Source organism: Rutilus rutilus (assembly GCF_951802725.1).
Source record: "Rutilus rutilus genome assembly, chromosome: 7".
NCBI classification, from domain to species: domain Eukaryota; kingdom Metazoa; phylum Chordata; class Actinopteri; order Cypriniformes; family Leuciscidae; genus Rutilus; species Rutilus rutilus.
Genome location: NC_140221.1, coordinates 24,176,577 through 24,204,065, shown reverse-complemented (window position 1 = coordinate 24,204,065; position 27,489 = coordinate 24,176,577). Strand labels below are relative to the sequence as shown.

The following is a 27,489-nucleotide window of genomic DNA, read 5'->3' as shown; positions in this document are numbered from 1 at the left end:
CTGTGATTTCCAGTGTCACATGAACCTTCAGAAATAATTTTAATATGATGATTTGGTGTTCAAGAAACATTTCATACTGTTACTTATCATTGTTGAAAATGGTTGTGCTGCTTAATATTTTAGTGGAAACTGTAATACAATGTTTTCATTATTTTTGATTAATTGAAAAAGAAATGCAATTATTTGAGATAGAAATATTCTGTAACATAAATACTTTTAGTGTCATTTCTGGTTAATTTAATGTGCCCTTGTTAAATAAAAGTAAAATAATAAAAAATAATTAATGAACCTAAATGTTTGAATGGTAGTGTATATATTTTTTTTTTTTCTCAAATTTTCTGCTCAAAGTCTGGAAATTTAAGACATTTGCCTACAATATTGTGACAGATAAGTTAATCACTGCATAGATGTCACAAAAGTCACTTTAGAAATCAGTATGTTATTTCAATGTCACTGAACATTCATTTTTTATTATATTCAATTGTACTCATTTATTTATATTTGTCTTGATCCATAAATCTAATATTATAACTGTGAGATCTCAGAAGTCTTTTGATTTTGAGTCATGCTATTAAAGTCCGGTTTCATGTGGACTTTTGGTTCTCCTCACAGGTGGTGTCTCTGTCAGACTATGACTATGTCCAGGAGGTCACTAAAGAGGGCAGTAAGAAGTCTCCATCTCCAGGATATCCGCTGGTCTGTGTGACTCCCTGCGACCCCCATTACCCCAAATACTCAGTCATGAGAGAGCGCTGTGAGGAGGCAGGCATCAACCAGACCTCTGTCCACTTCAGCTGGGAGGTCGCAACTCCTACAGACACCAGCGGAGCACGGTCACCCTTTGAGACAGTGACGGATAACACACCTTACACCACAGTCAATCACATGGTTAGTCTGTTGTTTTTTTATAATTGTTTGTCATAGATAGAATATTACAATTATTTTTAATCTAGCCGGTACCTAAAACTTCAAATTACTGCAATCAGTAGTCATATTTAATATGCATATGTTCAAATGTAATATGATCTGGAAGCATTTTCACTTTTTGCAACTTTTAAGTTCCTGTAGTTAAATCAATAATTTTGCTACACAGGTCCTGGACAGTATCTATTTCAGCAGACGCTTCCATGTGCGTTGTGTAGCTCAGGCCAGAGATAAAGCCGGGCATCTGGGAACTCCACTGAGGAGCAACATTGTCACTATAGGCACTGAGGGATCGATATGTCACACCCCCGTCACCACAGGAACCGCTCGAGGCTTCCAGGCCCAGTCCTTTATAGCCAGTCTAAAATACCTGGATGTCAAACACAAAGAGCATCCAAACAGGTCAGAAGAGACTTTTTGTAAGCAAATTATGTTACAGACGTAACAGACAGATTCCAGTCGATTTTTTTTTGAGAGACAGGGTTTTGATTGAAACCGCAGCTGGTAGGTTTGTAGAGCTCTACATCATTTTTGCCTCTGGGCAAAACAAGATCAAAATGAATATATACGTTTGAAAAAATAAACCTGTCAAGACAACTGCAAATCCAAACCAATACATTTTCCAACCTATGTTCAGTACTTCAAAGTTTTAACATTTTATAAAGTTTTTTTTTCTTTTTTTTTTCTCTGAACAGGATCCATATCTCAGTGCAGATCCCTCATCAGGATGGAATGCTTCCATTGGTGTCCACCATGCCTTTGCATAACCTACACTTCCTGCTCTCCGAGTCTATTTACCGTCAGCAGCACGTCTGCTCCAACCTGGTCACACTTAAAGACCTACATGGCATTTCTGGTGAGAGTAGCCGCATACTACAGTAGACCAGATCAGATCAAAGCAGATACAAACTAATCTTATCCACCTGTCTTTAACTTAAACGTGCAAGGCTTCCAGTATTTGCCGCTTCCAGTTATTTTAACTGTTATGCTGCTTTATGTTGCAAACTGGTATTTGTATTCATATTATTTAAATTTAGTGTCATAACCATAAATACCCTGGTTTGTAGTGCAATTAGTTTTACCGTTTACTGCACTTTATTCTTCTAGTTATTTACTTATGAATCGAAAGTCTCGCTCATTCACTGGAAATAGCTTACTTCTGTGTTGAAAAATAAGGTTAATATTCTACATGAAGTAGTTGGCAAAATTGCCTTCTCCTATGATGCAGAATTATTGGAATTATCTTTACAGAAGAATGCTTTAGTATGGAGTTAAATGTAAAATATAAGAATTATATATATATATATATATATATATTGAGAATGAAAACATATTTTTCAACTCTGAAAACACGTTAATTCTCACCCAGAAACCGGCTTCTTGGATGACGTGTCATATGACAGCATATCCCTGGGCCCTGGATATGACCGTCCATACCAGTTCAACCCTGGTGTTCGAGAACCCAGAACCATCCAGCTATACAAGCATCTCAATCTGAAAAGCTGCATATGGACATTTGATGCATATTATGACATGACAGAGCTTATCGATGTATGTGGAGGATCAGTAACTGCTGACTTTCAGGTTCGTTTGAACACATGATTTGCATTTTGCATCACAAATTATGTACAAATATTCCTGTCTAGCTGAAATCTGATGTGGCAGATTAAGTCCATACAGCAATTCAAATGAGTGTGTGGTTGCATTTTTGCAGGTCAGAGATTCGGCTCAGTCGTTCCTGACTGTTCAGGTGCCGCTCTATGTGTCCTACATCTATGTGACGGCTCCTCGTGGATGGGCCTCCCTGGAGCACCACACAGAGATGGAGTTCTCCTTCTTCTACGACACAGTCTTATGGAGAACAGGTACATGTAGTTTCATCAACAGACCCAAAACCATTGGACAAACTCAGGAACAATCTGTGTTGTATTACCTGATGTCATCATCTAACTGTGTTAATGTTGCAGCTGATGCTGACTGATTGCTTATGAATGTCTCTTTACTCTAGGAATTCAGACAGATAGCGTACTGTCAGCTAGATTACAGATCATTCGGATATTCATTAGGGATGACGGACGACTGGTGATTGAGTTCAAAACCCATGCCAAGTTCAGAGGTCTGTAGTCTGTGTTATTTGTTTGCACAGACCGCATTTTTCTATTCCACTCCACTACTTTTCCATTGTTTTTCTAGACGGATGCGTTTGACCGAATTTTGAGTGAGTGATACAACTTTCATGTCCCTCTAGGTCAATTTGTCCCTGAACATCATACCCTCCCTGGACAGAAGTCTCATCTGATGGCTCCAGATCACTTAGGAGGCATTGAATTTGACCTGCAGCTGGTGTGGAGCGCACAGTCCTTTGATTCACCCTACCAGCTCTGGAGAGCCACAAGCTCCTACAGCAGGTGAGCAGCGTGAAGTCTAATGCTGTCACATCAACAAAGTGTACCTACCTTAATGCCACTGACCGTGCGCTTGCTGTTGTGCTCTAGGAAAGACTACTCTGGAGAGTACACAGTCTTCCTCATCCCCTGCACAGTACAGCCAACACAGGCATGGGTTGACTCTGGGGATAAGCCTCTTTCCTGCACGGCCCATGCTCAAGAGAAGTATGTTACCATGGAGCTTTTCCATTGATAACTCCTTGCGGGCTCTTAAATGACTTTTTGTGTTGAAGATGTTTTTTTCTGAGCTGAGCCAGCAGGGTTTAAAGATATTGCAGTTGTCATCCACTTTTACTGGTTTCATCAGACTCAGACTGTTTGTGTGAATCAACAAGAGTATTCATCAACGTGCAAGGGCTTGTAACACTCTCTTTCAATCGATAGGTTCCTGCTGCCCATCGCCTTCCAGCAGACCAACCGCCCTGTTCCTGTGGTCTACTCGCTGAATACTGAGTTCCAGCTTTGTAATAACGAGAAAGTCTTTTTAATGGATCCTGCTCTCGCAGACATGTCCGTGGCTGAGATGGACTATAAAGGAGCCTTTTCGATGGGTAAAATGAGCAAATCAATGAAAACTGAGGATTATTGCCACCATTATGCGTTCCTTTATTCATTGTTTGATATTATGCAGGTCAAACGCTTTATGGTAGAGTACTGTGGAATCCTGACCAGAACCTGAATTCAGCCTACAAGCTGCAGCTGGAGAAAGTATATTTGTGTACTGGGCGGGATGGCTATGTGCCCTTCTTCGACCCCACAGGCACCCTGTATAACGAAGGCCCTCAGTATGGCTGCATTCAACCGAACAAGCACCTCAAACACAGGTTCCTGCTTCTGGTATGTGTCTATTGTAACAAACCCAGACCAGTTTAACCGGTCTAACAAGATTCACTTGGTGTTATGTTTTAACTGAAATACTTTTGTCGGTGGAAATGTTCAAGTGATATTTTGAAGATCAAACTCTTTTTGTATACCTTGGAATTAATATTGAGACGACAGCTGTAATACGATTTTACTGGGGAAAGTTTTAAAGATGCATCTAAAATAAGTGAAAAGGTGGACAAATTATGGCAACGATCAATTATTAACTAAAAGAAAATATACAGTTATCCATTTTCAATAAGCCCTGTGATCAGGACCCAGACACCAAGCATATACATAACGTATGATTTAAATTACTGTATATTATATATTACACTCTATATTATTTATTACAGTGGGTAAGATTTTCTTGAAAGTCTCTTATGCTCCCCATGGCTGCATTTATTTTAAATACCGAAAAAAGCAGTAATATTGTGAAATTTTATTACAATTTAAAATAACTATTTTCTATTTTAATATATTTTAAAATGTAATTTACTCATGTGATGCAAAGCTGAATTTTCAGCAGCTATTTCTTCAGTCTTTAGTGTCACATGATCCTTCAGAAATCATACTATGCTTATATGCTATGCATACATTTCATGCTGATTTGCTGCTCAAGAAAGGCACTCAAAGCAAAGCTCTTGGGTCGCTACTTAAAAAAGAGGTTAAACCAGTGGAGTCACATGGATTACTATTATGATGTCTTTACTACCTTTTTGGGGCTTGAAATTGGCAGGTGCGTAGCTGTCAATGGAGGGACAGAAAGCTCTCGGATTCCATTAAAAATATATTTTTTGTGATATTTGTGTTCCAAAGATTTGTGAATGAATGTCTTGCGGGTTTGGAACGACATGAGGGCGAGTCATTTTTGACAGAATTTTCATTTTTGGGTGAACTAACCCTTTAAAGCTTCCACTAAGAAAGATAATCTGCCAAGACAAGTATTGCAACAACATTACAATAATATTAATGTTACTATATCCTCTGAGGTAATTTTCAGTTCAGACAATAACTGTGACACAAGATGACGCCAGTTCCGGTTAAGCGGGGTGATATATAGCGTTGCCATAGGTGACAGTGAATATTCTGAAATAATAAATAATGGGATGCCATGATTGACCAATCAGAATGAAGTATTCCAGAGAGCCATGTAATAATTGTAAAAAAATTATCGCATAGGACCGGAAGCAGCCTGATGTTTGCGACCGCTACTTCCACGATGTTCCCTTTGAGGCCAACTTTGCATCTGACATTCCTGACCTCCAGTCCTTGTCTGCGATGCCAGGTGTAGACGGCTTCACAATGAAGGTCGATGCCCTTTATAAGGTCAGTGGCTGTAAGATTCTCCCAAAAAGTCAAACTGTTAAACAGACCTTCTCTTTGACACATACTAGAAATCCTGGCAAATGTCAGAGCCAAAGCTATTCAATTGTACCCTTCAGGGAAATGCCTTAATCTATTTGTTTTGAGAAAGTTGCCAGACTAACAGTCTGCCATGACTATAGGGAACTTGATTAAAGTACAAGAGCTTTTTATTTTTGCGTTTATAAAAAATCCTATTTGTTGCATTTCTTCAGGTTGAGGCTGGGCACCAATGGTACCTCCAGGTCATCTACGTTATTGGACCCGATTCCATTTCTGCTCCCAGGATCCAACGCTCAGTGACCTATGAGCTCAAACGAAGCCGGCGAGATCTGGTGGACCGTTCAGGTCGCCTAATGCTGGATGAATCCCTGATCTACGACAATGAAGGTGACCAGGTGAAAAATGGCACCAACATGAAGACCTTGAAGCTTGAAGTGGAACCATCGGGCACCTTCAATCCCCAAATGGGAGGATCCATTGGGGGTGGAGTGGCAGCCTTCGTCCTACTTTTCTTGGTCCTTCTAGCTTTCTGTCTCATGGTCAGGAAGTGCCGCAGGGTTGTAAAAAAGAGGTCTGAGAAGGAGGTGGAGGATTATCCTCTGAACACGAAGGTGGAGGTCTGCATAGAACGTCTGGAGAAAAACCTTAACAGCAAGCACTGCTCTGTAAGAAATGTCAACGTCCTAAACAAGAACACTGACACCTACAAAGTCAATGGGGTCAAGGTCAAACAGGTCAATCTGGAGGTCAAACTCCACAACAACCTGAATGACGGCACTGAAGTCTGACCTTCTAGAAAATTTGAGACGAAAAAAAAAATCATTTTCTATGAATATTTGTAATAATGACATATGATGTTAATGTATTTTTGTATGACCATGAGGACAAAAGGGAAAGTATGCTTGCCAGCTATGCAGTGTAAATCATTTCACAACTGAGCTACCTCAAACATAAATGAACAACGCATAATGGTGTCTTTAGATCTTATGTTTCCAATCTCAGTTTCAAATCATCGCTGTGTATGAGGATCACACAATGGCTCGGTGGTAGCTCAGCCACTTTGTTTAAATGAATGGAGAGTTTCTATTGCTGCATCTGCTATTTTATCAAATGTAAAAACACATGAAAGTATTAAAGGAAGGATGAGTGCCAACGCTTTGGACCGGGCGAGTGATGTAAATACGTTTATTAAGTGCAATTATCGGATGACATGGTCATCCCTGTATTTTGATCTGGTTTTGATGCTCTGCCTCATTGTGTAATTTACTTTTGGCCTGATGATCACCGGTGTGCCATGTTGATATTTGTCAAGTGCGATTTATTTAATTCCAAATCTGAGTAGACTGCCCAAAGTGATGCATTTATTAGTTTGTGTAAACCTTCGGTACTTGCAGACAAGAAACCAAATGTTTCGATTAGCTGTGTGATTATATAGATCATAGATTTGATAACCACTATTGATTTGCTGTCAGTCTGCTGACTCCATTTGCTGTAGCATCTTATATTTTCAAACACTGGACAACAAAATGTATTTTTGTTTCATATGACTGCTGTCTGTACTGATATAACCAAACACTACCAAATATTATTTTTATTTTATTTTTTTTAAGATTATTCACCTCATGTTATCTTGGATTATTTAGTTTTGTATTAATGTCACATCATGTAAGTCACATGTATTTGTTTTTATTCACTGTATAGTATGTAAAAAAATCTGTAGTTTTGTATCAAGTCATCCAACATCACATGGTGCTAATTTGATCAAGAATATCCAGAATCTTCAAAGCACTGGGAGTGGAAAGCATGGAAAATACTATGATTATTATTTCATACTGAGTCATCTCTCTCTCTCTCTCTCTCTCTCTCTCTCTGTTTCTTTCCCTGTTTTTGTAATTGTGTTAAGTTTTGTCCATTGCTAAGTGAGTGCCTATCAGACAAAGGAAAGTTCTGGAGATGTCAGTTTTTGGTGCTATCATTTATGGTGAAATAATCAACATGATGCCTGTACTTGTGCCTTTTTAGCAATAAAATAAATTAATAAACTGAATATGCTGAATGATTATTGAATCTATCATCAATTTTAATTTTAGTTGGAGACTTTGATGTAAGTTTTCTTTTGAATTATGTTTAAAATTCATAGCAGCATGTTATTCACGAAGGGAAGGGCTCACTAAGAATATTTTGAGATCATGACATCATGTCTTAAACCAGACAGAGGACCATATGTCATTTATTAGTTTGTATTACGAAGGGCAAAGATGATTTAAAAGTATACAAAACTGTTGGTAGCACTAATTCTAAGTGTTGGTTTAATTAGCATAACTTATGATTTGGATATACAACCCATTGCTGCAGTCAATCAGGAATCAGTGATAATATGACAGCCTTTATTGTTGTTGAGTCTTTAAAATCTCGTTCAATCGTTAACCTTTTTTTGTGTAGTTGAAAATAAATTGAAAGAGAAAAGTAAATGTGAATGAAATGGATTCATCTACTTGAGTATCTGCAAAGAGCATGCATTAGTAATCGATGAAAAGAATCAAAACTGAATTATGAAAATGTTTGTTCATAGAATCTTCCCAATAAAAAATGGCGGACTTGTGGGTAAGAACATTATTTTTGCAGCTGTATGGTATACTGTATATGGTTATACCGCAAAGTGATATTGAAGAATATTGATGAATCCAAATTTGTATTGCAGGATGACTTGGAGAGTTTTGCGCATGCTTCCTCTAACTTCATAGTAGTTTGAGAGCATCTTGGTTATATTTCATATTTATTTAATTAATTTAGGTTTGACCAGTGCTAGTTGTCACACTCCACCGAATATTTATCAGGGTAGATTTGTATTTGAAAGGCAATTTATTAATTCAAACACATAAAAATGTATCAAGCCTGTAAGTGGACTAGTATTGACTCTAAACAGTTACTAATAGAACTTTTTACAACTTCCCCACGTGACAACTAGCCTCCAGTACCCAGAAGCATGATTTGTTTTACTCCCCTTTTTTAGCCAGAGGAGAGGGGTATGGTAGCCTACCATTAAAGCCAAAGCTAACTTCAACGTCGTAAAGCAATAGCAGGCATATGTATAAATCATGCAATCCTTGTTCTCCTTGTTGCACACACACACACATATATAATCATCGGCAGTATCACTTGTGTCACTGTTGTCCTCTTTTCTGTGTTACTATATTCCATGCAAATGAAACTCGTTTATTGGTGATGATGACTGACAGTTTGTATCTGATGTTGTGGTACAGTCCGTCCTGATTGTCTTAGTGCTTATGACTGCTTGCTCCTTCATTTCATGAAAAATTTCCCAGCTGTTAGGGGAAATACGGTATATTATTTATATGTAGGCCTACCCTACAGTTTATTGCAGCTAAAATAGAAGCTACAGAGTGAGATTCGTATTAATTTAAGATTCATAATTAAAACATACCTTTGGTTTTTGTCTCGGTCATAAATGTAGCAATTTGTCTTTTGAATTAAGTGGTAAATTCATACAGCAGCTCGTTGGATATTCACGAAGGGAGAGGCTCAGTAAGAATGCAAATCTTTCATTTGTGACGGTGCATGTTACTCACGCCCTGAGGAAGCAGGTTAAACCAGATAAGTTCAACGAGATTGAGGGCCACGTCGTTGAGTGTAAATTTGAATCGCAATTCGCAAAGGTAAGTGCAAATTGAATAAAAAGTAGACAAAAATGCAGGTAGCACTTACAAAGGTGAATCTTAATTAGATTCTGATCAACATAATGTCAGCTTTCAATGTACAATCGATGTCCAGCAGATCGAGATACAGATGTGCGTTGATGTGATAGTCACGTCAGAACTCAGACTCAGAAATCATGATAATTATAGAGTTTTTATCAAAACGTATTTTTCTGTTTAGTCTTTACGATCTAATTCTGAAGCGAAGTCGTTTACCTGTAGCCTATTTAAAAGGAAAGTGAAAAATAATGTAGTCTAATGATTTTGAACTGTAAATGAATTTTTTATCACACTAGAATCCATCAAAAAACAAAATGGCAGACTTGTGGGTAAGTAAAATCTTAAAGCTAGATTCACTCATCCCTGAAGGTGATGTTTAAGTATGAATTTGAATTTAATTTCTTATGTTACAGGAAGAATTGCAAAGTGTTGCGAATTCTGCTCCCTCTTCATTTACAGCAGCGGTAGGCTATAACAAACAAATATTTTTGCTTCAGCTATTTGTGTTCTATATATATATATATATATATATATATATATATATATATATATATATATATATATAGGGTAGAGTGGGGGAAAACGCCCCCCTTAAGGAAAATGTGACATTACAGTGAAACAAAACATAAATGTGACTAGAATTGCCATCCCGGTTTTGAGTGACTATGGCAGGAGTTATTCACCAAATATTAAAATTGCTCAGCCTTCATAATTAATTAGTATTTCCACTGAAAATATTTTTGTACAAAGGGGGCGTTTTGCCCCAGCGGTGGGGTAAAATGCCCCCCAAGGTGGGGTAAAATGCCCCCTTTCTTACCAACCAGTTTGCTTCATAGATCAACAGCAAAATTAACAGACAATAGTTTTTAATCTCTAAAGGTAAAAGGCAAGTAATGTATCAACATGTATATATATTAATATTTATTTCAGAAATGTTCAAAATAGGCAAAATTAACTACCTTCCATCAGTGAGCTAACTGTGCTAGCAAGCTAGCTAGTTAATGCTCACTTGAGGTATTTTTTTCATGTTTTGTTCAAATATTTTGATTTTACCACCTAGTTATACTGCATTAAGTGTAAAACAAAGGATTTGATAGACAGAAATATTTTATTATAGTAATTATGATAGAGAAACCCCTCTTACCCCTCAGCGTAGGGGGCGTTTTACCCCACAAGCTATGACTTTTTTAAAATAATGTTTATTTTTTAAAATATAATTATATTCCTTATAAATAATATATGATCTCAAACTACAGTCTTCACTATTCATCTATCATACATCACTGCGATATCCTGCAGAACAATATTCTCTTAAACACTTATTTACTAATATCTGAAAGTTATAGCATTTACCATGTAATCCTCTTCTCTTCAAATGTGTCGCTGGTGTCAGCTTCTCCATAGAGATCTGTATATCCCCGTTATCAACGTAGTGCATAGCAACAGTAAAAATGTATCTTGACTACTTTTAGTGGTTATTTTGGGAAAAACAGGTGGGGGGCGTTTTCCCCCACTCTACCCTATATATATACAGTGAGGAAAATAAGTATTTGAACACCCTGCTATTTTGCAAGTTCTCCCACTTAGAAATCATGGAGGGGTCTGAAATTGTCATCGTAGGTGCATGTCCACTGTGAGAGACATAATCTAAAAAAAAAAATCCAGAAATAACAATGTATGATTTTTTAACTATTTATTTGTATGATACAGCTGCAAATAAGTATTTGAACACCTGAGAAAATCAATGTTAATATTTGGTACAGTAGCCTTTGTTTGCAATTACAGAGGTCAAACGTTTCCTGTAGTTTTTCACCAGGTTTGCACACACTGCAGGAGGGATTTTGGCCCACTCCTCCACACAGATCTTCTCTAGATCAGTCAGGTTTCTGGGCTGTCGCTGAGAAACACGGAGTTTGAGCTCCCTCCAAAGATTTTTTATTGGGTTTAGGTCTGGAGACTGGCTAGGCCATGCCAGAACCTTGATATGCTTCTTACAGAGCCACTCCTTGGTTATCCTGGCTGTGTGCTTCGGGTCATTGTCATGTTGGAAGACCCAGCCTCGACCCATCTTCAATGCTCTAACTGAGGGAAGGAGGTTGTTCCCCAAAATCTTGCAATACATGGCCCCGGTCATCCTCTCCTTAATACAGTGCAGTCGCTCTGTCCCATGTGCAGAAAAACACCCCCAAAGCATGATGCTACCACCCCCATGCTTCACAGTAGGGATGGTGTTCTTGGGATGGTACTCATCATTCTTCTTCCTCCAAACACGTTTAGTGGAATTATGACCAAAAAGTCATGTTCATCTGACCACATGACTTTCTCCCATGACTCCTCTGGATCATCCAAATGGTCATTGGCAAACTTAAGACGGGCCTTGACATGTGCTGGTTTAAGCAGGGGAACCTTCCGTGCCATGCATGATTTCAAACCATGACGTCTTAGTGTATTACCAACAGTAACCTTGGAAACGGTGGTCCCAGCTCTTTTCAGGTCATTGACCAGCTCCTCCCGTGTAGTTCTGGGCTGATTTCTCACCTTTCTTAGGATCATTGAGACCCCACGAGGTGAGATCTTGCATGGAGCCCCAGTCCGAGGGAGATTGACAGTCATGGTTAGCTTCTTCCATTTTCTAATGATTGCTCCAACAGTGGACCTTTTTTCACCAAGCTGCTTGGCAATTTCCCCGTAGCCCTTTCCAGCCTTGTGGAGGTGTACAATTTTGTCTCTAGTGTCTTTGGACAGCTCTTTGGTCTTGGCCATGTTAGTAGTTGGATTCTTACTGATTGTATGGGGTGGACAGGTGTCTTTATGCAGCTAACGACCTCAAACAGGTGCATCTAATTTAGGATAATAAATGGAGTGGAGGTGGACATTTTAAAGGCTGACTAACAGGTCTTTGAGGGTCAGAATTCTAGCTGATAGACAGGTGTTCAAATACTTATTTGCAGCTGTATCATACAAATAAATAGTTAAAAAATCATATATTGTGATTTCTGTATTTCTTTTTTTAGATTATGTCTCTCACAGTGGACATGCACCTACGATGACAATTTCAGACCCCTCCATGATTTCCAAGTGGGAGAACTTGCAAAATAGCAGGGTGTTCAAATACTTATTTTCCTCACTGTATATTGATCGATTGATTGATTGATTACTCCTTTAGCCAGGGGAAAGGGGTACCATTAAAGCCAAAGCTAGCTTCAACGTCAGTGAAGATGTTGCAGCTCTCCGCAAAGCAATTGAAGGCATAGGTAGGTTATACATATGAAGTGCATTATATACTGTATGTAATATGTATATTCATTATGTGTACATGCGTATTTATTTATGGCGTTGTAGTCTTGTTGTTGCAATCTCTTTGTATATTGTGTATTTTTGAGAATGAATGAGTTATATCACCAAAACTTACCAGGCACAACTGAGAAGACGTTGATCGAGATACTGACCCACAGGAGCAGCAGTCAAAAGCAGGCTATTTCAAAGGCATACCAAGAAACCACAAAGAGGGTAAAATCTGTCTACTTGCTCATACTTAATTGTATGTGTGTGCCATGTTATATGATGAAAATCTATCTAATTTGTTTGTCTTGATCGTAGATTCTTGTAAATGACTTGAAAAGTGACACCCAGAGCAACTTTGAAAGGGTGCTTGTTGCGCTCGCAAGACCTCCTGCAGTCAATGATGCTAAATGGCTAATCAAAGCAATAAAAGTAAGTTATATTTCCCAGTTTTTCTTTTTGATATTTTTTGTTGTTGTTACATTTTATCAATAATCTGAGCTGTATCTATGTGAACATATTTTGCATGTTATTTACCAATGTTTGTACGTATGTTTCATTGTTTTCCTCATCCATTCATGATGTTCTCCAGGGGGCTGGAACGGACAACAGTATCCTGATAGAAATACTTTCCTCACGGACAAATAAACAAATCAAGGAGCTGTCTGCAGCATATTCTGAGGGTGAGATGATCTATTGTAGTAACAAAATATGTACGTTACAAAAAGTTGTTATAATTGCTTCTCTTCCTATTGCCCTATAGAAACAAAGAAAACACTGATACAGAACCTTAACAGTGAAGTTTCAGGACATTTTGGCAAAGCCATCCTTTTGCTTGCTGAGGTGATTAAATACACATGCATAGCAGTTTATTCTAATGAATGCAGATGATACTCTGGAAATTGAAGATATTTTATTTGTCTCTCATTGTAAGGGTGCGAGGGACGAGAGCACCAATGTGAATGCAGATCAGGCTAAAGCGGACGCAAAGGTACAGAAATATAAAAAAAATGTCCTGTTTTATATAATAACAGATCATCCTGTACTGAATTCATTCATTCAAAATACTTTTTCATTAGAATTTCATTGGGTAAAAAATCAGTCTATGGCATAAAAATATAGTATATTATTTTGTGCTGAATCTTGAATTAGGATTTCTCAAGACAGGCTTGATATATTACAAAGTCTTGATTTAATTTGCTAGTCACAATGCCAAGATATATAAACAGCTACGCACCTCAATCTCTCACCATTTTGTCCTTATTTTTATAATTAGGCCCACCATGATGGACAGCAAGCCAAAACTTGTTCACCTGTAGCAACGTTGAAGATTATGTTTTCTACGATTATATGTGAGATGTATCTACATGTTCTCTGTTTCCTCCAAAGGCCCTCTATCAGGCGGGTGAGAAGAAACTGGGAACCGATGAGTCCAAGTTCATTGAGATCCTCTGTAAACGGAGCATCCCTCACCTGAGACAAAGTACCAACATAATCATCAATATATAAACACAAGTGTTTCATATTGGAACTGAAATGGCAGGTGTGTTTTAAATATAACTTGACATGTCTGGTTGCAGCAATATTGGAATATTCAAACATCAGTGGCAAGACTTTGCAGAAGAGCATTGAGAAGGAAATGTCTGGAAACCTGGAGGAGCTGCTTGTTGCCATTGGTATATTTTCAATTGTGAATTATGAATGCAAATACATATCAGAATATTTGATAAATGTTTTACCTCGACATATTTTTTAATCATATACACACGTTTCTTATAGTAAAGTGTGTGATGAGTACTCCTGCATATTTTGCTGAAAAACTCTACAAAAGCATGAAGGTACTGCAGGAAACACATTATATTCTATCATTGTGTTTGTACGACACTGATGTTTGTATTAAAAATAGGACTATGTTTTATATTTGTGAACCTGCAGGGAGCAGGTACAGATGAAACCACTTTGACCAGAGTAATGGTCAGCCGTGGAGAGATCGACATGCTGGACATCAGAGCGGAATTCAAGAAGCTCTATCAGAATTCACTCCACAAGGAAATAAATGTGCGTATTCTCTGCTGATATAAATACTTCAGCACAGGTTCAGGTCATCTGCCATCTTTCTTTGAATGGAGTAGTTCCTGACCTCCTGATCCTCAGGTTTGCTAAAATGTATTAATAATATTTTGTCACTAGAAAAGTTCACAAGCACATGAACAAGTGGAGGATTTGACACAGTCCGTTCCTCAAATCTGGCAATGAAAATGCAAATGAAACACATTTATTGGTGATGACTGATAGTTTGTATCTGATGTACAGTCTGTCCTGATTGTCTTAGTGTTCATGTGGGTGACTTTGCTCTCCTTCATTTCAGTCTGATGTGTCTGGCAACTATGGTGACTGCCTGAAGATGATTTGTGGAGGAGAAGACTAACCCAGAAATACCACTGAAGATGGCCTGTTTAGTTCTCTCAATCCATTGTATCATGTGGGGCAAGCCCTTCGGATGTTAAACTTTAAATCTTTAATAAAATAGTTTTATTTAATAAAAATTTTAAAGCTTTTTTCAGGAAATATTTCATATGTCTGGTTTACTGCAGGTAAAGGTACATAGTAAAATTCATATTGATTCATATTTAATGGTAGTGAATGGCAAGTAAAAAAAAAAAAAAGATTAAATTTAGATTAAACCCCATTGCAATTCTGATAAATCATGAATATTCAAAAAATAAAGTACTGTGCATATATCTGCATTTCAGTCTTTTTGCCATCAGTCATACACTACAGAGCTTTTTACATGCTGTCTGGGCATAATAGTAAGATGATTTATTCCACTTAATCAATGGCCTTCTTTCCATGTCTGTTTCTGTCTCTATTATGTAATTCAATTTACCTGCCACACTTTAATTTTTAAGTATTGATGGCACAATTTGCCAGATGTAGGCCTAAATGTCATTAAGAAAAATGTATTGAGTGTCTGTTCGGTAGCCTTTTTGCTTTAGATTTTACTTTCTTAATGGCCTTCCTCTGTCCACATAGCTCCTGCTTGAGGGTTTTTTTTTTTTTTTTTTTTTATTGCACATTTACTTTATATTAAATTGTAGCCAGACTTGTAGATAGTGTAGGCTAAGACCTATAGCTACCCAATTTTTGATAAAAATAAAAATCTGACCTCAGTTATTTAACTCAAATATGACAGTACTCATGATAATAATAATTATACAAAAATCACTGCTCCCAAAAGTTGTATAAAACATTGCAGGTCTCGACAATAAGGACTGCCTGAAGGCCCGGGGCAGCGTGAACGACACTCGGGACAGTTGACGGACATGACAGTAGCGTGCACAGCCAGGCCAGTAGAAAAAAAACTTAGCGTTGAGCCCTGAACTGTATATGAAGATATATAGGTGTTCTTGTGATGTGCACATCGTTGAGTCATCTTTTCAGGGAGTTTCCGCTGATGAAACTTCGCACAGTCAGGGGAGTTGATCTGTATTGAGGTGGAGAAGTGCCTAGGGAACAGCAGATCCTCATTAATCCCATGTAATAATCCCAGACTCCAATTCGGTCCTCTACCTCTCCATCGACCTACATCTGTAGCTATTATCAGATAGCCGTCACATTTGTACAAGCTTTGTATGCATTTCGTTTTACAGCCCTTGACATTTTTCTTTTCTAAATATCCCAATTTAAATAGCTCACGGTTTTCTTGTGTAGGTGATCTGGGCACATTTTATATATGATTGTTATCCAAAAATTAACAATATAAAAGTTGTTGATCCACAAAATGTGAGTGGTATGAACATTGCAAAAGGTACAAATCTTAACATCTAATATGTAGGCTACAGATATTTTCTGGGATGAGGAAGTACCTGCTTATTTTGCAATGTTTGACCGTTAGAGGGCAGACAGGACATTTTCATGAACTGTCTAACAGACGTACCTGAGGACCCTCAAAGGGTGTCCAGTCTGGACTGTCTCAATCTGACGTAAGCATCTGACGTAATCTTTCTAAATTTTGGAGCTGTGTCCCAATTCGGAAGCGGCGTCCTCCGGAGGTTGCATTTGAAGGCTGCATACGTCATCGAGGCGGTCTCATTTAAAAAAAAAAAAAAAATTTACACCTCACGAGGAATAACAGTCAATTTTATTACTGTTACTTTTCTTAAGACATCAAGTATGCAGCCTTCAAATGCAACCTCCGGAGGACGCAGCCTCCGAATTGGGACACAGCTTAAATTAGCTGAATCAGTCTCCTGTTTAAACATATATTAACTTATACATTTAATGAGTGTCATGTTTGAAAATTATAGGTGGGAGATACATGTATAGATTATTATACAACAATAATAATAATAAAAATCTTCAAAACTTATTTGAAAAATATTTAATGCATGCAATTCATTAATACAAGGAATACAAAAAGTGCTGTAACTTCATCTCAGTGCTCTTTGGGTGTAGTGATGGTTCCACTTATAAGAAAAACAATCCAAGGCACTCGAGTAATTCGTTTTAAAGAAAAATATAAAAAGCTTTTATTCTTTCATGGCTTAGATTTTAAAAACAGGTGACAAATACAGCACAGGCTTTTTATATTTTTCTAAAAACGAATTACTCGAGTGCCTTGGATTGTTTTTTCTTATGCATGCATGCAATTCATTATTTTGCACTTTAGAGTGTAATCTGTAGGCAACTTACTGTGCAAAACATCTGCTTCACTTTTCTTGAATAGGGTTGAAAATAGGGCATGACACTTTTTTGAAGACAAATAGACAGTTAAAGGCACAATATGTAGTTATTCGCCGCTAGAGGTCGCCTATTCAAAACAAAGGCGTAGCTTGATGACGCCAAGATTGAGCGCGGAATCATGGGAGTTGTTGTCTTCACCTCACAGCTGGAGGAAAAGAATCCGACGGGACTCGGGCAGAAATAATATTCATGGATGAGATTATTAACATTACTGTAGTATGAAGCAGAGCTGGAGTGATTTCTAATGAGAGACGAGTGTGAGACACGGCTCGAGAGCAGAGGAACTTTTATTATGCCGCAGATGCCGCTTCCGCTTCTTCAGGTCAAGCGTATGTGGGGTAGCAGCGCTGTTTTATCATTTACATTTGTCTGTTGAAAATGATGTTATAACGTGTTGTTCGCTCGGCGGCTGCTATGAGACACTTGTTGCACGCTGCAGTAAGCTAGATCTATATTAGAATATCATATTAATAAATGCTGGATGGCTTGTGTTGCTAAATGGCATGCAATTAATTTGAAAACAGTGTATGATGGAAAAATGCTGCATGTTATAGCCACTTGATAAAAAGTGTTTTTCTCTGAGGCATGTTAAAAAAAAAACATGGTAGCCTACTTACGGAAAATCTAGAAAACAAGTGATTCAAACAATAAGACTATACTAACAGTGTTGAGCTATATAACAATGATTAGTTTTCTGTCTATAAATGCATCCAAATTGTTGTTACCTGTGTCCCAGTAAAAAGTTTTACGGACTGCAGCTACAAGCGACTTTGTCGCTGCATGTCGCCAGTGGCTGGTGGTGAGGTCGCTTGTGGGCGTTCCCACTACTGATTGCCTAGGAATGTTAAATTAAAGGAGGTGATTAAATGTTAATTATCAACATCATTCAGGTCCCACAATCTTCCAACAATAAACATTAAATAAGCATTAAAATTCAAAATATGACATGGATTAAATAAATAAGAATGGGTACCATGGACAATTTAACCTAAACTAAGATGTCACTCAGAGGCTAGATATTTGGGACCAAATGATGGTATGTAGTTATAATGCCATGTTTCCCATAGCCTAAATCTTTTTTTTTTTTCACAATAATTTGAATGGTTGAACTTGAGAAAATGTAATGAGATTTATTTGTCATGCCAAGATCCCACCATGCTGTACAAAAGTCCACATAATGATGGACCCCTTGAACATCATTACAAAAAATACAAAAAATTAAGGAACGTGATATTTTGGTCGATATTGCTAATTAGTTTTCTCATTTAATCCACATTTTAAGGGCAAGCTACTTTTCAAGTCAAGTTAATTGTATACTAAATAATAGTTTATCCAATAATTCTCACAACAACAACACGTTGGATTTGTGCATCTGATGCTTAAAAACTGTAGGACAGAAAAGTGTACAGTATTCGTGGAATGTGCCAGTTGCACTACATCAGCACCTCACACACTCCCAATCCATTCACATCTTTCAACGGACTAACACATTGGTTAATATCTTTATCAAGCAAACTGATATATAAAGCGCAGGCAGAGACAGTCATCCGTGCCATCCCATCAGAGAAGAGCATCCACAGGACGCGTCACGCTCACACCAATCATGACAATAGGAAGAAATCGGACAAAACAAGTTAGGTTGTCAGACAGTCGGATTGGGCGATAACAAACCTCCCACCAATTCTCCGGCGAGTCACGAGAGTTCGAACTTTATCAGTCAGTGTGACGGGGGACTTCCAGAGCACGAGGAACCGCTCTGCCGTTTAAAAAGAAACAACAGACGCTGTTCACAACACCAGAAACGTTCGGCCGCACGGAGGTTTTCGGGATTCTTTTCTAGTAACGTTAGTACTTTTTACTATGATACACGGTGTCCTCTTCAAGCAGATAGAGGAAGCCAATCAGCTAGCGAGCTGGCTAACTAAACTATCCAAAGGGGAAGTGGCAGCAGTCATCGTTTAATAGTTTCGCTAGCGTAGCCTCCGCCTAACACACCCACTTTCTGCCTATTTGTTCACATTGGTGTCAGATAACCTGGACTTCAACCAATTTAAGCTTTCGACTGAACACAAAAGCATGCTTTGGCTAAACAGAGCGTTTCGCCGTTGTTAGCCAGTTAGCGAGGCGAATGGTCTCTCCAGCTCCCGCACAGGCTCGCTAGCCAGCCGAAACTGGAGTCGGCCTGAAAACACAGCAGCGTGGACGTTATCACTCGTGCTGTTGTCACTCATTAACGACGAAACGCTTGCCCTGACGGTTTACTTCTATGCAGTTTCTTCATCGGGCTTTGGGGGAAATAAGGAAGCATTCAGCTACGCCTTTCTGCGTCCCTCGAGCACTGAAGTGCCTGGCGCATCTCGGGAGAGCAGCTCTCTCAGCATGCTGGACAGAAGAGCGGAGATGAGCAGATTGGCGTTTTAATCGTCTTTGGCTTGATTGGAACTGTCCGTTTGGGGAAGACGGGAACACAAGAGGCAAGAATGAAGAAGTTTTCGCGTATGCCGAAGTCAGAGAGCGGAAGTCTCGGGGGTGGGTCTGGATCTGGTACTGGAAGCAGCAACTACATCGGGAAGGTGTTTGCTGTCGGTCGATACCAAGTGACGGTGGAGGAGCTGATCGCTGAAGGTAATGGATGCATTTGTTTAGGCCAGTACAAATGAATGGCAAAACCTACTGGTGAAGTGTATAAGAGCCCCCCAAACCCCACACACATCTGTTTTATGGAGCAATGAGCAGTTCAGAAAGGATGGTCTGGACTGGCTGTTTACTGCAGGTTGTGCTTCGCCATATCAACGCTTTAAACAGTAATGTAGCTCCTTGCCATGAAAAGAGGAAGTAGTTTGGTGCTTGTCCTTCCCAGAAATTGACAGAGAGATTATGCTTCCATATAATCTAATGTAATTTCTAGGCTATGTCGCGGTTACTGATCACATGGTTTTGGATCAGGAGGTCTGGCCTGGGGCTGGGCTGATCCAAATCTTGTCCTAATGTTTGTCACTGCAAACCAAACAAAAAGAAGAAATGGCCTTCCTAATAATTTTGTCCTTGTTAAACTTGAAGCACAAGAGTTTAGTGAAGAGCTCAGGACCAAACATTAAATTGTTTTATTGCCACACAATTACTACACTTTGCCATATTGAGATAGTAAAACAAAGTTGATCATACTGTTATTTTACCCTCTCTCTACAGGGCACAGGTTTTTAGAATGAAGTTTTCCTCACTTAAGAGATTTAAGTAGTCTGATGTTATAAACATTGTATTGTTGCACTCTTATCTTTCTCAGTTGTTGCACATTAGTTAATGGCATGTTCAACTGCTAAGCTCAGTATATCCCAGTGGTTAGTCTGTTTTAGTGTTTTGCTCAGCTTTATCTAAAATGTAAAATACTTAACCGTTCTCACAGTTCTGTCATGTAATGTGACTAATACTAGAGCAAGCGTGTTTGTTTCCCATGTAGATGTTGTCAGTTCTGTGAGTTTCCCTGAACAGCAACTTGGCAGCCCTGAACTTGCTGACTGGACACAATTATTTAATTTGCCTTAAGTGCAAAAGTTCACTCTCACAAACAACAACTGTTGAGTCTGAAGTGCTTTTATTCTTACTTTCTCATTGATTTGTTTTATTTAATGTTGCTTTTTAAATATAAACTTGTGCTTTATCAAATGGTTTTATCTCTTTTTTTATACTTTAAAGGTGTTCCTTAAAGTTGAATTTGTCCTTTTGCACAAAATGACCAACACACGACTTTCTTCTATGGAGCTCAAAAGGAGATTATGACAGTCTCAGTCACTTTCCACTTTTATTTAATGGAAAAAGATGTGGTAGAAATGGATGAAAACTGAGAGATTCTGCATAACATCTTTTGTGTTCCACAAAACAAATTCATGTGCTTCTGAAAATGACAGAATTTGTATTTTTATGGAAAATCACATCCACATTATCTGCATGCTGTTCAAGTGATGGTTTGAGGCCCTTCTGTTGTTGTTTGACCACCTGTTAAAAGTATGTTGGCAGTGCAGATCACCGTCCTGTGATGGAAGTGGTTTCTTTTGTGTTTGCTTATTGATCCTGACCCTCTTGAATGACCACCATGCTCCCTTTTTATTATTTCATTTTCAATAAATTATTTCAAGCAGCTTATTAGAGACAGCTGGGGAGTTGGCTAAGGATGGGTTGGCATTTGGGCGAGGCAGGGACTATGATTCTGGATGGGTGGTTAATTCTGTCATTTGCTCCCTGTATAGTAGCTCTCAAAGAGCCTGTCCATGTGATTGTAGTGTAATGAGATGTTTTATGAGGCTTGAACAGAAGTCTGTAATGCAGTAAAACAGCTGATTTTTCATCTGTCGGAACAATACAAATCTTTTGTCTTACATTCTCAGAGTAAATAAGTGGCCGTTTGTGGTTTTCATTTGTATTAAATGCAAAATGCGCCAACAAGCTTTGGGTCAATATATCCAGTCACCTGCTCACCTCTGTCAACAAACCCTGTAAGAACTGCTTTCTTTTGTCAACAAACTGCTCACGACTTCTGTATTTTCCCCAGTTTCACTTCTTCAATATGTGACTGGTAGAATCTGCTTTGGTCTTTGATCTTTTTTTAAAAACAAAACCTATCACTTGACACCAAACCGGTTCAGAGCGGTTCCTAATGTAAGGTGCAGTAACGTTCTACTGCACTTTCGATAGGAGCCTTACTGGACTGACCTTGAATGAGTTGTGTACAGAGTTGTTGCCCCACTCACTGAGCATGTGCTGTCAGAATTGCTGTGCTAAGAGCCACTCTGGTTTCGTTATCTCCTTTACTACTCTGCTATGGGCCTGCTATGGGCCTGTATGTCCTATTGACAGTTGAAGGTGTGCGTAAGTGTATGTGTGAAGGAGGGTTGAGTCATTTTGTCACTCAGTAACTTAAAGGGATAGTTCACTTTGAAATAAATTTTTGATATGTTTTAGCTTACCTCAAGGGCATCCAAGATGTAGGTGTCTTTGTTTCCGCAGTAGTTTCAATTTTGATATTTTTAGGTCAAACCGTTCTTGTCTGTCAGTCATATAATGCAGGTCGATGGTCACTGTCTCAAAACACAAGCACAGAGTCCAAATTAAAACAATTCCCCGTCGTCCAAATTAAACAATTCCCCATCGTAAGTACACATTGATGGCCTAAGACACGAAACGAGCGGTTTGTGTGAGAAAACGAACAGTATTTATATCGTTGTTATCTCTTGAACACAGCACACGTCCAAATGATCTGACGGCGCGGGCGGGTGTAGATATATACATAGATGTCGCCTTGGCTACGGTTTCGTTCCAATGAACTGCAGTAGCGAAGGCGACATCTATGTATATATCTATACCCGCCCGCGCCGTCAGATCATTTGGACGTGTGCTGTGTTCAAGAGATAACAACGATATAAATACTGTTCGTTTTCTCACACAAACCGCTCGTTTCGTGTCTTAGGCCATCAATGTGTACTTACGATGGGGAATTGTTTAATTTGGACGACGGGGAATTGTTTTAATTTGGACTCTGTGCTTGTGTTTTGAGACAGTGACCATCGACCTGCATTATATGACTGACAGACAAGAACGGTTTGACCTAAAAATATCAAAATTGAAACTACTGCGGAAACAAAGACACCTACATCTTGGATGCCCTTGAGGTAAGCTAAAACATACCAAAATTTTATTTCAAAGTGAACTATCCCTTTAAGTCTTTTGACATGTGTTTATGGCCTCTATTCTGTTTAATTATTTGAAAGCATTCTTTTTGTTTCCCAGCATCAAATGCATGTTTTGTCACATGCATGAATATCTTTCAGTATCAATACAGGTCTAAACTTCTACTTTTCTTCTTTTTGCCATCCTGCATGGCAAAAAGCCCTTTGGGTTTCATTCTTTGCACTAAAGACGTCACCGCTAATGACTGAGATGAGATTTTGAACTTTGCCTTTAAACTTGAATTTAATCTTACAGCTCTTGTGACTGTGGAAATTTAATTTGTTTGGGCCCAGTTGCATGAAAGCCCTTATATTAAGAAAACCCTTAGTTATGGTTAATGAAGAAAATAAAAAGGTCCACTTAAGAAACTTTAAGGCTGCCATTAAGTATTTTCCCTTAATTACTTGAGAGTTCCCTTAAGTTCTGTTATGCTTTGCAACAGAGTCCTTCAACATTTAGCCCTAAAAAATTAAGGGATCAAAACAGGTCCCTTAAGTAATCTGCTAAACTCAAACTCAAAATAAAACTGTTGAAAGTATGACGTGAAACTGTGAATTGTCCAATTAAAAAAAAAAAAAAAACACCACATTTTTCATCACTTCCACTGCATGCTTAAGTTAATTATCTCAGGCCAGGCTTTTGTCTTGTGCGCAAGAGTGACTGATTATAGCGGCAGGCTTGGGTGTTTTTCCCCCATATTTAAAAAAAAAAGGTTCAGTTTGGTTTAGATTTTTTGTTTCCAGTAGCCTACTTTAAAGCCGGTTAGCAGACAGGACTATAGCCATCGAGCCACGTCATGTCTTGGTCACCAAACGCGTCATTCTGTACTTTTGTGCTCAAGTTAAAAAAAAAATTGTGAATCTAATCGCCAAACAGGCAAAGTGACATGATGCATGAGTAAAATAACAACGAGTTATATTAAAATACAAATTGAATGTATTTATTGGATAACTATGTGAGTGGCATGGTGGGATTTTGAGAATCCTCCGGTGTCGTACCTGGACTCCTAGAAACAATGTGCTCGAACTTTAGGACGCTCGGTCTCGTCCGTCAGACCGCCTTTAATAATCTTCATAACTCAAATATTGTAGTACAGCTGTATAGTTTAGTAAATGTTGAACTTGTTTAGAAGTCAGTGGTCCGTTAGACAATGTTTTGTTTAGCCTATTGTGTGAGATTTCTAAGTTGTTAATACATTTGAGACTTGTGTTTTTCTTTTTCTTTTTTTGGCTGCAACTAGTACATCACAATCTGTGGCACATGCAGGGCTCAATGCTATGTATCTTTTCTACAGATAACCAAATTACAAGCAATAGCGACACATAAATACAATAAAACAAAGACACAACTGAAATAAACTGGTTTTTCAGGTAAGTCTAACAGAAGTTTTCGGGTTGCCTACAGAAATTGAATGAAGTAATCAAATGTAAAAGACACTGTATAGTCATCACTGTATAAATGAAATAGTTTAATAAAGTTACAAAAATTATTCATTCAAGAGCAGTGAGATCTTTGTCTTTTGTTATTTGATTAACATTAATGACACAGACAGCAGCAGGAATATCAGGCTGCTATCACTTTAAGACCGAATGCATTGATCCAATGTACTGTTTATATGTGTTATCTTTCTCAAATGTTTACTTTCTCTTAAGACATAACTGACTGTGTTTACGAGGATTCTTGCCAAGATGGGCATTTTGACATACTTTTGTCTTGATTTGTCCATTCAAGCACAAAGAATTGAAAGAGAACTAGCCCTGTGTGTGCGCACAGAAAACTTCTCACAGTGCACAAGTACCGAAATTAGTTATGTTGCGTCTTTTTGCACTTGAATGCTTAAATTGGCAAGACTTAAAACGTGCAACTGATAATGTTTTGTGATGACTTGCACTGGCCCGATCGTCTTTCATGCTGGCCCCGACTCATTGGGAGGTCCTTTTTGTCGAGCCCTGACAGGTGAGTTTAAACGAGAATGCACACTTTGGCAGGAATGCAAAGACGCACATTGCGTGAAGATGTGGAGAGTGTCTTGTCAGTCATCTCTCCCTACTCTTGTCACGTGATAAGTGAAATCTGACTCCTGCACTGTGCTGTGACTCTGTAGCTCTCGCTGTATTGAGCAGAGCAGACACTTTTAGTTAATTGAAGCATCCGTTGTCCAACTGAACTAAATGTTTTTTATTTCTATGATGTGGGGGCGGTGCCATGTTCACCATATAATGTAATGGTGTATATCCGAACACTCTCACATCGGTAACACTGACTTCTACAGCAAGCCTGGTCTATTGTAAATGTCTTTATGGGTAACAAATGATTTACTTGAAAAATACCTTGAAATTAAGTTCATTCAGCACTTTATTGTAAAATCTCCTCTTTTCACACCTCATCCCTGTGCTGCTTGTCAATGCTGGTTGCTAACGCTGTGTGTCTGTTATCTTATGGTTTCTCTTTGGTGTGTCACCTCCCCTTTGTTATATCTGTGTCATCTTCAGATGACATAACATTTAGCACAGTCCTCCAGTGGCAGTATGCCAGTGAATTAAAACAATCATTCAAAGGAACCTGCCGAGATAAAGGTTTGAAACCAGAAGTGTGGCCTCTTTACCTATTAAAACACCCTTTGCTTAATTTTACTAATCTAAAAATGATCGAAACTTCTTTGGTCTGACTGCATTGGCCCAAGCCGACATTCTTCTAGTGGCACTTGTGAGAGATGACAAAGACATGATTGTCAGGTTTTCCTCACTCTTCTGTGAGGACCCATTTCTGCTTTTAACATTTCAGCTGTACCTCACACACACATTTCTTACACTGCTCTGAGAAAATAGGTCACTCAAGCTTTGTGAGCCAGAGTGGGGTTGGCATCTCGCACAGTGTGTTGGCTCAAAAGAGTTCCTTAAGCAATTCTCTGTCAAAACACTAGTACTCTAAGATTATCTAACTGTGATTTAGCTTTAATCCCTTTGTCTAAATCAGTATGTTGCTGGTTGCATGTGGTGAATCGTCTTTGGCAACTGTTTTGTGTTTTGTCTGGCTTCTGACCAGATCCACTTGTTGTCCTGAACAATGTAGATTGTTTAGACGGCAGAGTGAGACTTATTAGATGTCTTTTACATTGATATTAATGGGGAGTTAGAGCGGACTGTCGTACCATAAAGTAAGTAAATTGTTAATAGCATGCACTTCAAATAAGCTTTTGCTAAAAATATAAACCATGTTTTGTTGTATTCATCAAGTCTGTGAGAAAGAAAATGAAGACCGTCTGTAATGTTCCAAAAAAGAATGAGAAGTCAACCTCATGTTGCCATCAAGGAGGTTGTCGCAAAGTGCAGAATCTCTAAGCTTCTCTCCAAAAGCAGACATGTCTCTATTTTTAGAGGGTAGCCTGTGCCAGAGATAAATTTGTGAGCATCATTGTGGTGTAAGTTGGAGGACTCAAGGGAAACTGATTAGGCAGTGTTCTTTAACAGATATTTGTAGGGATGCACCGAAATGAAAATTCTGGACCAAAACCAAAAGTTCAGGATGTATTTGGCCGAACACCGAAAATAAATAAATAAATAAATGAACAACCAATCAATCAAACTTATTTAACAATCAACACTCAAATAGCTACAACTAAGTTGTACAAACTTTTAAATTGCACTTGAGGCAGTTTTTATATGAACCTTTTAATAACAGAATTGCTTCTACCTCAGTTTTGTTGGTGAAATTTTATTTAAACATTTAAATTACAATAAACTGTAATCACCTGTTTTTATGACATATTTATTTAAACATACTTTAAATAACGAAGACATCACTAAAAGGTTAAGTAAAAATATAATGAATTTGTAATATAGTGCATAGCCTATATTTAGCAAAATGCTCTTTAGTGTTATTTATTCTAGCTAACTGAGTTTATGGACATAGAATAGCTTTCTTGAGGTAAATGTAACATTAGGCTAAGTGACATTGTATAGCCAACAATCTCAACAATTATATAATTTTTTTTGTCTTTCCCCTGTTGAAACACCGATTGAGTGATTACATGAGAAAGGATTCTTTTTGGTTTGATTGTGAGATTTGAAATTTCAGTAGCTTAAATGAATATTAAATGCATATTTATTTGCTCTGAGCATTTAATCTACCTCGATTCAGTGGCTGTTTGATATAAATGTTGGATCATCTGGTTGAAAAGAAAAAAACAAAACAAAACCCTTTCAATGCATTTCAGACCAGTACACAAAAATCAAGATTTTTTTTTTTTTCAAACACCACAATTTTTTTTTAAGCTTTAAATTTAATTATTTCCAACTCTAATTTGGAGTCATCTGTATTTTCAGAGCTGTAGGAATGACCCAGAACAGCCAGGCAAATGTCCTCTGTTTGCCCTCTTATACACAGCAGAATCAACATTTGTGATCGTCAGCACATCAGGCCACTGG

At 38.2% G+C, this 27,489-nt stretch overlaps 3 protein-coding genes across 5 annotated transcripts in view; all 3 read left to right on the top strand.

Moving 5' to 3' along the window:
- Window positions 1-6,731, top strand: part of fras1 (Fraser extracellular matrix complex subunit 1) — a 123,177-nt gene extending 116,446 nt beyond the window's left edge. The window contains exons 63-74 of the mRNA XM_084414332.1: window positions 613-888; window positions 1,094-1,326; window positions 1,620-1,780; window positions 2,294-2,508; window positions 2,639-2,789; window positions 2,933-3,040; window positions 3,173-3,332; window positions 3,420-3,536; window positions 3,756-3,922; window positions 4,003-4,208; window positions 5,415-5,561; window positions 5,813-6,731. Of these exons, the coding sequence (XP_084270458.1) occupies window positions 613-888; window positions 1,094-1,326; window positions 1,620-1,780; window positions 2,294-2,508; window positions 2,639-2,789; window positions 2,933-3,040; window positions 3,173-3,332; window positions 3,420-3,536; window positions 3,756-3,922; window positions 4,003-4,208; window positions 5,415-5,561; window positions 5,813-6,388 (2,517 nt within the window). The 3' untranslated portion in view covers window positions 6,389-6,731. The remainder of the gene's footprint in view (window positions 1-612; window positions 889-1,093; window positions 1,327-1,619; window positions 1,781-2,293; window positions 2,509-2,638; window positions 2,790-2,932; window positions 3,041-3,172; window positions 3,333-3,419; window positions 3,537-3,755; window positions 3,923-4,002; window positions 4,209-5,414; window positions 5,562-5,812) is intronic.
- A 2,250-nt stretch (window positions 6,732-8,981) lies between these two features.
- Window positions 8,982-15,344, top strand: anxa3a (annexin A3a). The gene is made up of 14 exons (XM_084412796.1): window positions 8,982-9,277; window positions 9,613-9,645; window positions 9,730-9,780; window positions 12,483-12,570; window positions 12,732-12,826; window positions 12,917-13,030; window positions 13,191-13,281; window positions 13,362-13,441; window positions 13,533-13,589; window positions 13,988-14,081; window positions 14,179-14,274; window positions 14,378-14,436; window positions 14,534-14,656; window positions 14,967-15,344. Exons 2-14 carry the CDS (start codon window positions 9,631-9,633, stop codon window positions 15,024-15,026), a joined length of 1,023 nt encoding a protein of 340 aa, XP_084268922.1. The 5' UTR covers window positions 8,982-9,277; window positions 9,613-9,630; the 3' UTR covers window positions 15,027-15,344.
- Window positions 15,345-18,937: 3,593 nt separating this feature from the next.
- bmp2k (BMP2 inducible kinase) overlaps window positions 18,938-27,489 on the top strand; it is a 38,138-nt gene continuing 29,586 nt past the window's right edge. The window contains exon 1 of one of the 3 annotated variants that reach the window (XM_084414326.1): window positions 18,938-19,966. In XM_084414326.1, the coding sequence (XP_084270452.1) occupies window positions 19,822-19,966 (145 nt within the window). In that variant the 5' untranslated portion in view covers window positions 18,938-19,821. The remainder of the gene's footprint in view (window positions 19,967-27,489) is intronic. The other 2 variants (XM_084414324.1, XM_084414325.1) reach the window with 2 other exon arrangements.